General features: G+C 40.2%; 1 protein-coding gene across 1 annotated transcript in view; it reads left to right on the top strand.

Annotated features, from left to right (window-relative positions):
- Window positions 1-17,484, top strand: part of PRKN (parkin RBR E3 ubiquitin protein ligase) — a 494,073-nt gene that overhangs the window by 205,500 nt on the left and 271,089 nt on the right. The window contains 1 exon segment of the mRNA XM_033144126.1: window positions 798-913. Within this exon segment, the coding sequence (XP_033000017.1) occupies window positions 798-913 (116 nt within the window).

Below are 17,484 nucleotides of genomic sequence, written 5' to 3'. Positions count from 1 at the left end.
GGTGTGTTTGGTGATGGTTTCAACATAGTTATGCTTTACTCCTAATGTATTAATAGAAATATAGCTGGGAGAGTCTAGGCTTTCTGTCTCTGCCTAGTCAAAGGGCAATACCTTCTATTCTCTGAATTTCAACTCAGAAATTCATTAATCCTGGACCAGGGATAGGGAATTGATGGCCCTCCAGATATTTTGGGGGCCATAACTCCCCTCACCCCTCACCATTCCCTATGCTGGCTGGGGCTGAAGGGCGTTAAAGGCAGTAACATTTGGAGGGTCACAAGTTCTCATTCTCTGGTTTAGCTTCCACTGCATTCATGTACTGCCTTGCCCTGGTTCTAACATGCTTCCCAAGCTAGAAGTGGAAATGTACATTTGTTACCTTGATTAGCATCTGGATGTGGGGAAATCCACTACTCAACAACAGACTCTTGTGAGTAAGGCCTGAGTGAAGAAACATCTTCCTGCATGTGGATAAATCCTTGTAGAATCCAGGACCTTTTTATTTCTGTACCAATTTGGTTCTCCATTAATCCCTCATTCCTGCAATAAAACCATCACAAAATCTATGCAAGTGCTAATGCATTCTCTTTCTTCAGACGATGTCCAAAGAGCAAAATATACACCTTGTACAAAGATACTGTGAGGCATCCTTCCTAAAGCATTCCTAATGAGCATCCCCCTTTTCCACTGGCAGTAGTGATTTATCTACTGCCTCAGACTTCACTTCGACTAAGATAAAGAGAGGACATGAAGTGCAAGTATGTAATCTTCCTTTTATCTCTTCTTCAATATTGCAGGAATTCTACTTTAAATGTGGAGCACACCCAACCTCTGACAGTGAGACATCTGTGGCACTGAACCTCATTACAACAAATAGTCGGTGCATATCATGTATAACCTGTACAGATGTTCGGTAAGTCAGCTTGAAGAATGCCAAGCACAGTATCCTGGCAATACTAAGTCTGCATTTTTAGGGTGTGCTACTTAACTTTCATTCTGTTTTGTTACAATGGAATATGAGTCACACTTTCCACAACTGAGTTTCTAGGGGTTTTATAACAAAAATAATTGTGTTGATCCTGCTACTGAAACAATTGGCAATATGCATTACACTGCTTTCCCTCATCCAATATATTAGGGACACAAATGTTGTGTACATATGCAATGATCATTTTTGCAATTCTGGAATAAAAACATTTAAATAATAATAATAATAATAATAATAATAATAATAATAATAATAATAATAATAATAATAATGTCAAGGGATCCACTTTTAAATCTGGGAGGAGACAGTGGTCCAGTTCAGAGAATCATTGTGGGTGGCACTGTGGGTTAAACCACAGAGCCTAGGGCTTGCCGATCAGAAGGTTGGCAGTTCGAATCCCTGCGACGGAGTGAGCTCCTGTTGCTTGGTCCCTGCTCCTACCCACCTAGCAGTTCGAAAGCACATCAAAGTGCAAGTAGATAAATAGGTACCGCTCCGGTGGGAAGGTAAACGGCATTTCCATGGGCTGCTCTGGTTCGCCAGAAGCGGCTTAGTCATGCTTACCACATGACCCAGAAGCTGTACACCGGCTCCCTTGGCCAGTAAAGCGAGATGAGCGCTGCAACCCCAGAGTTGTCCGCAACTGGACCTAATGTTCAGGGGTCCCATTACCTTTTTAATCCCAGTTTATGAACCTTTGAATTAGCATCAAAGCACTCTTTCCTCACACCATATCCTGATTTTGGTGTAAAATTCATGACTTGTATTATGCTAGAGTTCCCCATTAGGTCCATAAAGACAGCATGTTTATAGTTATATACTGGAACTGTTCCATACTCAGTGTCAATTAACAAGCCAGGAAACCACAACTCTGGCCTAATATAAGCCAATATCTTCATGCTTCAGCCAGTGTGTGGTAGGAGAGGTAGAGGGAAAGTGTTGAGCCCCAACACATATTCCCAACTTTGTAAACCAGCATGTATGAAGCCTTGAATGATTAAAGTGGTCTTGAGCAGGGACAGGGAGAGAGAATTTCTGGAAAGGTATACACAGTTTGAAAATAAATAGATGTTATTCTTTTCTCCATCTCGAGCACGACACAATATAGTCCATTAAACTGTTTCGCTGTGCTGCTGGTGCTGCCTTGACTGTCTGCTGACAGTACTTTGCTGTAGAAAATGAGCCTTTCTGATAGGTTAAAAGATAAGTCAGCTTTGAAAAGAATAGTGGGATGCCCATCACTTCACAGATATTTGAGAGTTATAAAACTGTCATCTGTCTCTCTTACAATTCATCTTTCAGGCACACTATGCTGAATCACTTCAATAGCTTGTGCCGTCCATTAGGTCTAGAGTGTCACCCAGCTGCTGGGACAAAAAGTATTGAACACATTCCTTCTCTCTGCTTTTTAGGATGATACAGACAAAAAAGTTACTTTTGGGTACTAAAGTTCATCCTGGGATAATTTGGTCATCTGTGTGGGGTCTATGTTTTGGTAGATCTGATTTTTTCAAAGCAATATAGAGGGAAGGAGTTGGGGCTATTGGTCTTTTCATATATATAAAAAATAGTCTGCCATCCAAGTAAAAGAGAGAGAGATTTCTCTTTCAAAAAGGTTCAGAAAAAGGTAACTGCAATGGACAAGGGGCTGGAGAATTTGAAATCATGTAGTCTTATTCCCAGATTTAGTTTTACAATTTATATTAAACATGTTTTGCTAAAAGTGAAAATCAGGACAGAGTTGTTGTAGTTGAGCTTTTTTTGTAAAAGCTACAATAATTTGAGTTTTGGAGCTTTTATAGCATTTTGGGCACAATTTAACCCCCATTGCTAGTTTTCCAGGACATTTGCCCAATTTCCAAAAAAATAATCCAGGATGCCATTTTTTGAGGCTAATTTCAGGACATGTCCTGGAAAATCAGGACATATGGTAGCCCTAGCTAAATCCAGAGTTGGTATACCATGAAATGTAATGCCTTTTGGTGCTTCCTGCTTAACTGCAACAGAAGGAAAAACTGAGAACTGCCAGTTGTTAACGCATGCACACATTTTCTCTTGCAGCATGCAAGGTATGCAAGGTGATGGATTGATATTTTAAAGATGGTCTGAACTGGTTCAGCAAACAGCAAGCACTTAAAACAAATACTGAATATTCTGGTCCCAGAGGAAATACGTTTTCATCAACTATTTCCAGTGTTTTTTAAAATATATATTTTTAAAAGAACAGCATCAGTAGAGTTTGGCATAACCCCTGGGCACTCGAAAATCAGACTCAGAAATCACAACAATGTTAAGCAACATGAAAACAATATGGGAGAGCAAAGGGGCCTCATGTTACCTTTCAGGAACCAGGTTGTATGGTGTACAATTCCTCAAGGCACTATTATTGTTAGTGTTCCAAGAGATGCATGGATATAAAAGATACATAGGACCTGCCCTTATTTACCAGAGAAGAAGAAATCCCTGGGAAATTGAAGTTTTCTTTTTATTATTATTATTATCATGTTACCTTTTTTATAGAAAAGCAAAGTCCAGATTTCATAAACCTGAACATGGCAGAAAAATAACATAAAATAAAATTGCCCCAATGAGAATTTTATTAAGAATCGTGAGAGCTTCTGTTCATCTTTTCTCAATTTGCCAAGTTTTAAGGGATCCTTTACTAGTGATGATATAACCAGGATGGCAAGCCTCAAACAGGTGGAAAGCTTTCCATAACTGCATAATTTCAGGCTGATTCATATTGTCTTTACAAATCTGTAAGGTCTGAATGCCAGTTGTGTGTTGATAAGAAAATAAGGAAAATGCAGAATGTCAGAGACATGTTGGAATCTTCTCAGGGCATTGATAAGAAAAACACTACCAATATGTGGGAAATGTTTTACTGCCTCAATCTCACTTGCAATGTATATTGGGGTACTAGAATGTCGCCACGTGGTGTTTCAGGAGAAAAACATTTTTCTCTCTTTCCCCAGATAATGTTTTTTTGCTTTTAAAAACAGTAATTATTAAACAAAAACTAAGAAACTGATATTAACAGTTTTAGAGCTTATCTTTATAAACCAAGCCAAATTGAAATGTGTCTCATGGTGGTTAAGTTTTCCCATACCCTGGCCATGTGTTGTGTGTGAGAAGGACACTTACTCGCTTCTCTAGGTTGGTTTCTATTTGGGGGGGAAATACACAGGACTATTTTTTTTATCCCATTACATTAACATTGCCTGGTGTAAAAAAATAAAATAAAACATCCCATTTGTAAGATTCAGGGCAGATCCAAAGTATACATTTAAAGCATATCCAATGCATGTTTAAAATACATGACTTTGCCCATGGAATCCTGGGAAGTGTAGTTTAAGAGCAGTGGAAACGTCAGTTCTTTGCAGGAAACTAGAGTCCCCGTGATTCAATGGGGTGTGTGTCATGTTCTTTAAACGTGGATTGAATGTCTTTTAAATATATGGGGTGGATCCACCCTGAGATAATCTTATATCTCCAACCGTGAACAGAATTAGAAGAAAAATACGAAATCCACTGAGGATGAATTTATGGATTTATGGGTTTGTTTATTTATTTATTATGTTGCCTTTCATCCAAAGATCACAGGGCAGTTTACAACATAAAAAATACAAAATGAGAACAAAAATACGTAATAAAACAAAAATAAGCTAGTAACCCCACTCCCACAAACATATTTAAAAGGTTAGGGAATGGTAATCAGTCAAAGGCCTGGTCGCTGAATTCTGCACCAGTTGAAGTTTCCAAACCGTCTTCAGAGGCAGCCCTATATACCAGTATTACATGTTGCAGTTAACCCTCATAGTTAAACAAGTTTACTGCCACTACACAAATATGTAGGAGTTTTCTAAGTCATTGTTCCCTAAAGGAATAGATCATTAGTTGTCGCTTCTTCTTACATTATACGCATGTTACTTTAGCAGTTTTGATGGTTTATGTGAATGACTGGGTAATGTGTGCAGTGTGTTTGCAATGTGTGTTGAATTTGTATTGAACATACCTTAAATGTACAGTATGGATCTGCCTTCAGTTGGTGTTCTTGTGTGTGTTTTTGCCATAGACATTGGGGGGGGGTGCATTTTCTTTACATAATGCTTTACAGAAAGAAAACTATAATAGGTAAGTGGCTCAAATTTGTGGACATTGTTTATTACTTTACATGTGACAGTAGATTAGAAGGATTAAATTGTAGGTCTACTTCTCTGTAAATTCTGTGAAGAAAAGTGCTCCTGGGTTGGATTTAAACCTTGTTTTTCATATAAAGGCTAGGGAGATCCAGACAGTTGCCATGGGAAGTGTGAATTACCTTCGGTGACCTTGTTTGCTTGTCATGGATTCCATTGCTTGCTTATTCCCTAACTGAAAAGAGAGCACTACCAGGGCAGCTTTATTTGAGGAAACTCAGGAAATTCTTTTTATGCATGTGGGGAGATATTTGAGAAACCCTGAACTTAAAACATCCAGAATTGGCTGCTGATGGACATGGTATGCTGAATCAGAGGAAATGAGCTGCTCAAACTAAGACTGCTCTTGTTGTTAGTTTAGGGTGTCATTCCACCAACATATTAGTCCAAAACACATCACATCAAGCTTGTCATCTCAACTCATCCTATTTTCTCATTAAAAATGACTGACCTTTAAAGTCTTATTCCTTTGCCTATTGAATGCTGTTGTAAAAGCGAACAAGGAACCATTTTTTCCTTGGCTGGGTTCAGAATGCAGTGCTAATGAATTAAAAGGCTATCCACATGATTGGAAGGAGACACCTCTGCTGTAATTTCACTTCTGAGGTACAGTATCGGCTTTATAAGATTCAGTATGTAATTGCACATATTAAGGGTGTGATACATTCAGAGCTTCCTCTTCATTGGTGTGTCCTCCCACAGTTTCTCCACCCAGCATGGCCATCAATTGTCCTTTTCAATTGTATATGCCTTACATGCTGCTGTGTTTGTTTTCCTTGAAAATTTCCAGGAAAATGTTGTACTAAGAGCTTAGCCACTTTATTCTGTCTAGAGAAAAGCCAAGCATATCACTTTTTATCCACCTCCAAAATAAATGGGATTTTTTAAATAAAAAAATCAATTAAGTGAAATGACAAATTAAGCATCAAAGAATTGTTACTAATTGGTTTAGGTCTTAAAGACCTGTTAAATCAAAGCGGAGTGCACAGTTATTAATGCTTAGTTTCAGTTACCTACAAAACCCCATGATAAGACCTTTTATTGATGCTGGTACTTTGAAATGTGGATTTGGTATCTCTAAGTGACCTTCCTTTCTCCGTTGGCATGCTCTGTAGGATCTGCACACAAGCCGTTATATCAGCAGGGCTTCCCGAAAGTGTTAGAAGCCCTTGTGGGTGAGATGCGTCCTCGTGTCTTTTTATCTTACTTTCACTGTTGGTACATTGAAACACTCGCTGTCAGTGATAGAGCAGCATTGCCTTTCCTGCCGTTCTCTCTCTGAACTTCTCAAGGAAACGATCACACCTTCATCCCAATGCCAACTTCTTAGTATCCACAACCAAACCTCTAAGAAAACTTTGGGATTAAATATTCATCTATTTTCAAAACCGTTTTTAACCTGCTTTTCAGCCAAAATAGGCTCCCAGAATGACTTACACCAGACGATGACATGGTTTCCTCATCACCAGAAGCAGATTTAGGGGAATGTGACCAGTTCGGTTGTGCTGGGCGAAGAGCCTTGGGGGTGCCGCAAGGGGCTCTGCAACCATTATGCAGAATAGAAGGTGAGAGGTGAGGGGTGCCAAATTTTAGCCTCACATAGGTTGCTGCTGAAATTTGAGGCCCCAAGATCCACCTCTGACATCACATTGGCTTAGTGACACTCACAAATGTCAACTCCCAGAGAGGAGCCTGCAGCTGCTGAATTGGTTAGTGTGGAGAGGGTTTAACCACGAGCCTGGGTTCTGGCAACAATCTAAACCAAATGTTTAAGCTAAACCTTGACTTGAGTCACCACAGCAGCTTAAAAGGGCCAGGGAGGAGAAAGCAGCTGCAAGCTGCTCCCTAGGATCCCACACATTCATGTGTTCACACTTAGTGTGCCTTTTGAATAAGGCCATTCCCTGCCCTCAGGCTTGCAATCTAAAACGCATGGCACACAAGGAATATTAATTAGCTGGGGGGGGGAGCAATTCAGGCACGCTTCTTAGTTTCACCTTCATAGCAGAAGTGAATAATGTTTCCCAGTGGCTATTCTTTGTTGGCTATAGGGGCAGGAACTTGCCTTAACTATTTATTTTTCAACATGCTTCTCTGTAGATCTCTATAAGAATCCTGAAAAGATCCTCTTTGAACTTCTGCTATGTTTCTAAATTTGCAATTGATTCTGGGTATTTCACAGACAGGTGTAAGGAATGGACTTTCTTTTGAAACCAGTCAGTTTGCAAGTAAATGTTTTTGAACATTTTACTTCCACTCTGTTCATAACTTTCAGGAGAAGCCTGGCTTGTATTGTGGGCTGCCAGCTCCAGTCGGTTACAATATTTTATGTGAAACAAAATAGAAAATTCTTTCCAGTAGCACCTTATAGCACACGAAAGCTCATACCAAGAACAAACTCAGTTGGTCTCTAAGGTGCTACTGGAAAGAATTTTCTATTTTGTTTCGACTATGGCAGATCAACACGGCTACCCACCTGTAACTGGAATATTTTATGCCTTAACCTTTTATGAACCTTGCTTTTTAAGTTTTTACTTAGGACTCAGGTTGAAGTGCAGTGTTTCCGAAGCATCAGTGTTTTCAAAGGAGTGATTTCCACTTGGAAATCATTGAAAGGTTCCTAGGCAGTGGACATTTGGAGAGATCAAAGAGATGTTACCTGGTACCAATCACTGTGCTTGGCAGAGTCATCCTACACAGATCAGTGAACTCTCTTAGTGGCATTGTAGTCCAATGGATAGAGATTAGGCTTCAAACCATTACTGCCATTTTCTTATTGCATGGCCTTGGGCAACTCAATTATAGGCCCGATCATAATTATAGTGGCTTACTCCCCACTAAGTCCCTTGGAATTTAAATGCTATATAAACATTGTATGGTAGTAAAAGTTACAGAACTGTTTTAGAATATATCCACAACTTGGCACTAATCAGGAACTATATAGTTTAACAGTATCAAATACTTTTGATTTTCAAGTATGAATTAGCAATTTAATTGGCCTGGAAATTTGTGCTGGAAAAAAAATAACCTGATTGACATAGTTCTATCTCCCCACCCACACCTGCAGTTGCTGCATCTCTCCCCTTGGATAACATGAGTTATCTCACCTAATCAGAAACTGCATGGCATCTGCCAATCAGATATGTCTATGTGATGATGTTGCTGAGAGCATGAGGAAAGTGCAAATAAATCATGGATCAGTACTTAAAATCACTGAAAAAGGAATGCTTGGGGGGGGGGGAGAGGGTCTGCTGAAAACGTTGGCAAAACTACAATAATATCTGAATACTTTCTAATATTTGTTAGGTAGATATTTGAGTATCTGCTTAGGCTGACTCACATGACAGTGTTCATCATATGAATACTTGGTTATATGTTCTTCTTTGGCGGTCACTCATAGCCGAGGAAGATTGTCTTGAAGCAATGGTTGCTACTAGATGAAACTAATTACTAATCATGTTTCTTATCATGTACACACAATATCTTCATATCCATGGTGGTGATAAGCACCCCAAGTACTAGAGTAATTTCCTCCTCTAATAACTGCCAGTTCCTCTTATGATGTGAATCAGCAATAGGAACACTAGCAGTTGGTGGCTTGTATCACTCAGCAACTTTGCACTATTGAAAAGTGCTTCCATTCCTGCAAGATGGTGCGGTCCATTTTTGCCAAACCCCTTGTCTGCTGTAGCCCCCCATGCCATATGTCTCATACTATTCTGGAGGGACCCAAAATCCTCGGAATTAGCGTTTGGGAAAGAGCACAAGGAAATCTGCATTTGATAGGGTGGAATTGGCAAAAATTTGATACTGTAGAACTGTTTTCAACTAGCACAGGACCATTGCTGGATACATTCCATGTTAGAACAATATGGTCATTTTTATTTAATTATTCATTGTTGCAGAAGCCCCAGTTTTGACGGAGTAAATCCTTTTAATGTGTCCCTGCTTCTGTTGCTCATGGCCAGAGTCAAGGTGGCACATGCTCAAGCCATTTGCCACCCTCTTCATTGGTGTGTTGATTTCCAGTTACATTTTTTGCTATCTGCTTGGCTTTTGTTTGTTAAGTTCAGTTGCCTGTAATAAGAGAAGTAAGCTGATCTGAAAGGAAAAAGAAAGACAGTGACACAAAGAAGTTACAAACAACAATGGAAAATAATAAGAAGCCTTTCTACTTAGCATCTAACTTTTTTGAAGCTGACAAACGATTATCTATGGTGCAAGAGGCACAATGCTATCAAAAAGCTGCTTCTTACAAAATGTCATGCTGGTGAACAAAGATAATTGATAATTGTGTAGGTGGCCAATTAAGCTGTTACTTATCTAGCAGTCTTTCAAGATTGAACATGGCCATAACTTTGAATATATGTAGTGGAATAGTTTGTTTTCAGGGTAGGAAAAAAGCAGCATTTTTTTTTCTTGTTACAATAAGTAGCAGCATTGCACAACAATGAAACAAAACTGTATCAGTATATTGAAAAGCAAATAGGGTGCTAGTCATGGAAGGACTTGCACTGTGGGCAAGTAGCTGAGAGCTTTTGAAGTTTCCATAATGGTGCAAGGAGGTCACATGTAGCCACATGAGACCCCCATTCTGCAAAAATAACATTAGAAAGGGCCCTTAGTTGCTGCTTAACCTACCTGGACCCTGTGATCAACATCTGAGGCTTTTCTTTGTGTGTCTCCTCCAAGAGATATTTGGGCATTTTTGTAGTGGCTCCTCAATTGTGGAAAGCAGTCCTCAAGGCAACTTAGCCAGTGCTGACTTCGTTATCCTTTATTCACCAGGTGAAAATATTTTTTATTCTCTTGGGCATTTGGACACCACTAATGGTCTGATTTTCAATAATTTTTTTGGGGTGTTAATTCCTATGTGGATGGGGTGGTTATTTCATGCTATTTCATGACTTTTAGTATGCTTGCTTGGTTTTAACTGATTTTTAAATTATATTTTGTATGCTATTCTCACTGTAAATTGTTCTGGGACTCCTTTTATTTGTGCGAACCAATACATAAAATGAAATTTGTTTTAACAATGTGCCCAGGTTACATAAATCCTATTAGCAACAGTGTTGCCAGTTTTCTTTCTCCCTGCCACTTCTCCTTATCCAGTGTAAGGACTTATGCACAAATGAAAGCAGGCTCCAAATGAATCTCTTTTGCTGTATGGGAAATCATGTGAACAACTGAGTGCACTTTGTATGTTATTTTTACTATTATATGTATTTTTGCACACTTTAGGATATGAATTTATTTATTTATTTATTTATTTATTGCATGCTCTGAGTATGGTTCATGTTGGCTAGCACCCTGCAGTTATAGTGTGAGCCTAACCACACCAAGTAGGGAGTTAACACTATGGAGGACAGTGTGTTTTGCTGGTATGTAAAGTCTGCGGATTGTTTTTTGTTTTGTTTTTAATGTTGATCTTCTTACAGTAACTAATGGCAGAGGCTGATACAATACCTGCAAAAAAAAATTCAGAAGTATGTATTTGGTGCTTTAGTAAATTATTTTTTATGATAGTCTATTAAAGCTTGGTCCTCAGCAACATTTTAGAAAAACCACAAACTCATGCAATTTGATAGCTACTATTTACTTTGCATTTGTTTTTGCTTGATTTTGAAGAGTAATGGGCTAGTTCCAAATCTTGGAACTACATTTTCAGTTTTGTTAGTTAGAAGACCATATGGATGCACATTTTGCCCTGGCAAAGAAGGGTATAAAACCTGTTCAAGGTCTGAGCTTCTTTTTCATGTCACTCTGTCTAATAAATGAGTCTTCTTTCTTTCTTTCTTTCTTTCTTTCTTTCTTTCTTTCTTTCTTTCTTTCTTTCTTTCTTCATAAACCATGGCGTAGAATAAACTGGTGATACTATTGTACTGACATGACAATAGTGAGAGAGAGAAATGTTCACTTAAGTTGCCCTGCTGTTACTAATAAACAGTCCAAGCCTCACTGACAAATTCTGAGTTATAATCCTGTCATCACACCAGTGCACGTGACCTCTATAATATGTTGTTGCTCAGTATTTAAAAAAACCCAAACACCTGTAGATGATATGATACTGAGTTTTAATTTTTGGAATTCTCTCTCTCTCTTTCTGGGACTGTTAACCACCAAGTTCTATATCCCTACAAACAATTACTGAAATAGTTACTTTGAGGATACATGTAAGGTAGGTCTTGGAGAACAACTTTCATCAGCCCCAATCAGCATAACCATTCAGGAATTATGGGAGTTGTGGTCCAGGAACATCTGGCAGGCACCACATTGGCTACCCCCGACCTAAAACAGCTGAAGGAGCTTTAGACCAAAGTGCCACCGCTGCAATTCACAGGCCTCTTTTATATGCTCCCATTACAATCATCGGGACAACTCGCAAGCAAGTGTACTGATGTTGGTGCATTAATACTTCAACCAGGCACAAAACTGGCTGCAATCCTTCACACTCACCTGGCAATAAGTCCCATTGAATTCAGGGGTGCTTACTTCTGAGTAATCACATACCTCGTTGCTGTTCCTTGCACAGCTGACTGTGGCTGAATGGAGTTGTACTTGAACACCTGTAGGGCACCCACTTGTTGGAAGCTCTTCTTGTGCAAGCAACTGTCTGTCCTGGCTGGCTTGGTGAGAACATAACCAAAAGGGTGTGAAGTGTCTCCTTGCCTACCCCTGAATCTAGAGCCCAGTTATGACATAAGTGACTGAGAACATTGTGGCAGAACTTGCATGGAACCCAGGATCATTGTCCTAAACTAACTGTACATTGGCTGATGTCCCTTGTGGATTTTGGCTGAGAGAAATAGATGTGCTACGCATTCAGTTCCCCAAATTAGAATCTTGCAGGCATTCTCTAAGGTGTTACAGCACTTTTTGCAGACTCCAAAAGCTAGTTTTACATAAATTAAATATCATCTCTAATTATTTTGGAGCATTTTAGACTTTAGCAAATGTTGATGTCAGTAGGGGGCAGGTTTGCACTCAGTAGGGTTTTCCATTAAGAATTCTCTCTTTGTGTACACAGGCGAGCACACACAAATTTTTTTGTCCAAATATCAAAGTGTCAAAAAACAAACAGCTTTTTTCCTGCAAGTCACATACATTGGTATTTTCTTAATAGATGTTTCTGGGTTTTCCTACTACTGTTTTCTTAGAGGAGAAACCACACAGCAAATTCAGTTTCTTCCCTCAAGGCATATTCTCTGTGGCCTGTGCTACAATATCTCCAAGCATCTGGCAGGAAACAGAGCCAGACAATTAAAGAGTTTTGAGGAAAGCAATGCAGTCTGCACCGTGTCTTAGAGAAATGTTATCGCTGTGATACTGGTCAATTTGCTTTTGTGTGAGGATTTCTGAATTTTGCTGCTGGAACGGAGGAATCCACAAGTCAGTGCAGTGGCCAAAACAGAGGAGGCTGGTCACTAGGTCATCTCTCTTGGTACAAGCAGAACCAAAAAATTAACAGCTCTGTCAAGGTATTTGATGCGGACTCCTAGAAATGTGAAATGTCAAGGTGCCCAACTTTCCCCCTCTAATGCTTTTGTCTGAGAATTTCATAGTGTCCACAGTATTTTTGCAAGGGAGGAGGATGGGAAGGAGACCCTGGTTCCACCTCCCATGAACTGCTCTGTTCACCATCCCACCATCTTCAGTAGTTACCAGCCGACAGTGGGCCAAATGATTTGGCAAGATGGGCTCTCTTACCCTATTATTGGTCTGGCATGTGCATGGCGCAGCAAGCCATTGGGGGCGGCCCACCCTGGGTGCCACCCTGGAGGGGATGACACTCGGCATGATGCCCAAGCCCAGCCCCGCCGCCCAGTAAAAAGCCATGCTCGGTGGCTTGCTCACAAACCTGCTCTGCGCGCAATTTGCTTCTTCCTGCTTGGGCAGAGGCGAGGGGTGGGCAAGGGAGGGGGTCAACGGCCGCCCGCTAAAAAGCCTCACTCCGTGGCTTGCTCAAGGTTTGCCGCTGCCGGCACTCCAGCACCGCCGACAACCTGCTACATAGCATGCGCAGTGTTGCTACATAGCGACGCATGTGTTGTACGTAGCGACGCTGTGCATGTGCGCTACATAGCGACACCCCGCCCCCAGGTGCCCCTAGGTTTGCCGCTCCGGGTGCCCAAGCAGCTTCCTATGCCACTGGGCATGTGTATGACAATTGGAACATTAAAAAAAAATCACTCCTTGGGTGAGGCTGTGTGGTAAATCGTAATGTGTATGGGTTCCGATTTGGTCAGAAGCACCAAGAAACTAGCTTTTGATGCCCTAGTAATGGTGCATTACAAGTGCTATATGGTGTTCTAAACTGAAAGCATATCATGTAAGAATCAAGGGACAGTTTGGCTCAGTTAGGCTAAGCAGAGATAAAGTAGCTCATTATGCATTGACTTGGCTACATTTGCACCATGTGGTCGATGGAAATCTTTTGTAAAAACCAAGCTCCTGACTTTGGGCGGACTTTGAGCGCACATCCCCACCCCACCCCATAAAATAAAATAAATACAAGGGGGAAAGGGATCTATTACAGCAGATTCTGTGTGAAGGCCCTTAATTTGTTGTTAGCAGCAGTCCAATTATTTTAATGTTTTCAGAATTAACAAAAATAGTAATGAAGTAGAATTTTTCTTTCATGATAAATGCTCCATTTTCAACAGCAGACTAATATAATAGTTTTATATTGATAGATATGCTGTTCTGCAATAGATATGGTGTTTAGTGGAATCTTTTTAAAAATCACTTAATGAAATTAGAATTTTCTTTAAAAGAATTACAGGCATGCTCAAGCCAAAATAAAACATTTTTCAGTTCCATCCATGTATTTTATCAGATGAAGTTTAAGCACTTAACTTCTCCATTTAAAATAAATGGAAACTCTGAAAGGATTATGCCTGGTGTAAAGAACTTTATTATCATACTTTTTAGAAGAATGCACTAAGTATCCCCCCCCCCCCGCCCGGCATTAATTTTCCAAGGCATAACAGAGATAAATGTTCCTTTTCACTTTTACTTTCAAGATTGCAATGTGTATATATATGAATATATGACTCTTCTACATCATCAGACCTTTGTGGTGGCTTCAAGTTCAAACAATTTCATCTTCTCTTTTAGTTCACAGTTTGGTATAAACCCCAGTACACAATTCAACGTTCTATTCAGTAGTTTCATCACAAGACTAGTAAATTAAATCAGATGTTAAATCCTGATGGTTTCCCAATCCCATTTTCTTTGTATTGGTCAATGAGTCCAAAGACAGGGAACAAAACAGATTTACTGACGAAGTCTGTATCTAACATATTTGGGAAGATTTAATTAGCAATCCTGAAACACTAATTTGTTCTTAAGATGGCTTTTATTGCACAATTTTCACACAGCTTTGGCTTTCTTTCTCTATTCTCATTCATAATCCCTTTCTGTCATAGTAATGAGATGGAGGAGGAACACTGTAGAAGACTACAAAGGAGTAGGCTAGAGATCAGAGACCCCCAGAGAAAAATTGCTGGTTGTATTGAAACTCTTGTAGCATCTTTTGAAATGCCTTAGAAGTTTTGTTTGTTTTAGATTTTGCTTTGGGCTAAATTTGGGTGGCAGTTCCAAAGATGAGGCACCACAAGCATCCTTACTTAGATTAAGTATTTTTATTGTAAAGGGTTCATGACTTATCTTGCAGGTTGATTTCCAAGACTTTTAAGTTGTGCTTATTGAACCATGGTTGGTTACATTGATCACAAACCGAAGTTAATGTTTGTCATGCATGCATCCTAATGATTAAGTGGAAAGGGCCACAACCCAGGGATAGAGCACCTCTGCTTTTCATTCCGAAAGCCTCAGGTTCAACCCTGGGCATCTCCAGGTAAAACTTGAGAGATACCTGCTTGAAATCCTGAAGGGCCACTAGCAATCAGTGTAGACAATCCTGAGTTCCATGGACCAATGGTCTGGGCTCAGCATAACACAGTTTCCTAATATGTGCTTTTTTTTTTGCTTTTTGTGGAACATTTATTTATTTATGACATGTATGGCATATTAAAAGTAAAAAGTGCTCATAATAAATAGGAAACACAATTGAAATGCAAATTAAAACATAAAACTATTAAAAGGGGTAAGGTGTGTACCACAACTTGAATACAACAAAGCTTATTGCACCTCCCAAGTTAAACATGTTTTGAAAATAGTGGCCCATACTGTCTTAAATGGCTGAAGGCCTTTATCTACTTGAGGAAAAGTCTACTACACAGATGATGCCAGGCTATTCCATTACAGGGGTGCCACTGTTGAAAACGCCCTGGGGGGGGGTGTCACCCACTTCACTCGGTACATTTTAACTTTTTATTGGCCCATGTATGAATAATACTCTGCATAATAATAACGGTTGTTTGCTTCTACAGTAGAAGACTTCAGTGCTGCTGAGGCATTGCTTTTGTGCAATCAGCTGGAAAGTACAGTATATTAAAATGGAAATTCCACAGAGCGCTTAATACTGAGCTGATTTTTTCCATATATGAATTAATAAATTTAGAAAGTTTCTTAACTCATTTATATTCGAAAGAATCTCAAAAGCAACATGTAATACAATACATGAATAATCAGATTTTTTGGGGGGTGGGGTGGGGACGACCCTACTAGAATGATACACCTTTCCCAAATGAACAGCAACCAGGCTAGGATAACCCACCTTGGAAAATCTGGTAGAAGAATAAAATGTCTTCAGTAGGTGATGAAATGCCACCAGAAGGGAGTTTCGTAATATTGGAGCTGCTACACTAAAAGACCTGCTCCATGTCACCATAGTTCTGACCTTGATGACATGTGGCACTACAAGAAGCTCCTCTCCTGATTACTATAGTGACTGAACTAGTTTGCTAAGGTCCTTATAGACCAATATTAAAACTTTCAACCTGGTATGGTAGAATATTGACAGCTTGCTCAGATCCCTCTGTGCAGGTGTGATGTGCTGTTGATAGGCCACTCTAGTTAGTAGCCTAGCTGCCACATTCTGCTCCAGCTGCAGCTTCTGGACCACATCTAAGGACAGCCCCACATAGAGTGCATTACAGTAACTGGATCTGTTAGAAGTTAGTCCCATTCATCAAAGGTTCCTTCACATTTACAGATTTTGCCCTTCCACTTGAAATCAAGTATGGTATAGTGGCTAGTGCCAGACCAGGACTTGGGAGACCAGCCTCATATAACCAACATGTTTAAGTCTAATTAAGGGGTTAATGCCATCGCGTAAGCTGTCCTGCCAGGAGTAGCTCACTTTGAGAGGGACTAACTAATCAAGTCTACCAGAGTCTTCCTCAAGTCTACCAGAGAAGCACAGTGTGTGAAGAAGCTAAGCTGGCTGTTGCAGCTTAGCTGCATGGCTCTTACAAGCCTTTCTTGAGTTCCTGTACCAATAATTTATTAACTTTCATCATAACTAAGCCAAGAAGTGTGCATGCACATGAAAGCTCATACCAAGAACAAACTTAGTTGGTCTCTGAGGTGCTACTGGAAGGATTTTTTTTTGTCCAAGTTTTACTGTTTATGCTTTCTGACTGATGCATGGAAAAGCACATGAATCTTTGAAGGATTAGTAAGTAAACCATTTTTAACTTACTAAATGTGTGGTCTTTTTCTATGCTGGGGGAAGAGGGGAACTTTGGAAGGACATCACAGGGGCATATCTTAAAGGTCTAACAGCCTATATTTTCATGCTTTACTTTGCTGCATATTTTGTGGTATTAACCAAAGAGTACTTGCCTCAAACTTGGATCTTGGCATCCAGAAATTCTCCTTTTATACCTACTTTTCCTTGTCAAGGGACACGGGTGGCACTGTAGATTAAACCACAGAGCCTAGGGCTTGCTGATCAGCAGGTGAGCTACTCCTGGCAGGTGAGCTCCTGTTGCTCGGTCCCTGCTCCTGCCAACCTAGCAGTTCAAAAGCACATCAAAGTGCAAGTAGATAAATAGGTACCGCTTCGGCGGGGAAGGTAAACGGCATTTCTGTGCACTGCTCTGGTTTGCCAGAAGCGGCTTAGTCATGCTGGCCACGTAAACTGGAAACTGTACGCCGGCTCCCTCGGCCAGTAAAGCGAGATGAGCGCTGCAACCCCAGAGTCGTCCGGGACTGCACCTAATGGTCAGGGGTCCCTTTACCTTTCCTTGTCAACCACCACTATTCCTACTTGGCTGTGGAGCCCACTGGGTGACCTGAAGCCAGTCATAGCCTATCAGCCTAACCTACCCCACAGGGTTATTGCAAGGATAGAATGGACTGATTTCTACAGTAGTTGCAAATGCTGGA

This window comes from Lacerta agilis, chromosome 3 (assembly GCF_009819535.1).
Source record: "Lacerta agilis isolate rLacAgi1 chromosome 3, rLacAgi1.pri, whole genome shotgun sequence".
Lineage (NCBI taxonomy): Eukaryota > Metazoa > Chordata > Lepidosauria > Squamata > Lacertidae > Lacerta > Lacerta agilis.
The sequence above is the reverse complement of the archived record's forward strand: the minus strand, read 5'-3'. Positions and strand labels throughout refer to the sequence as shown.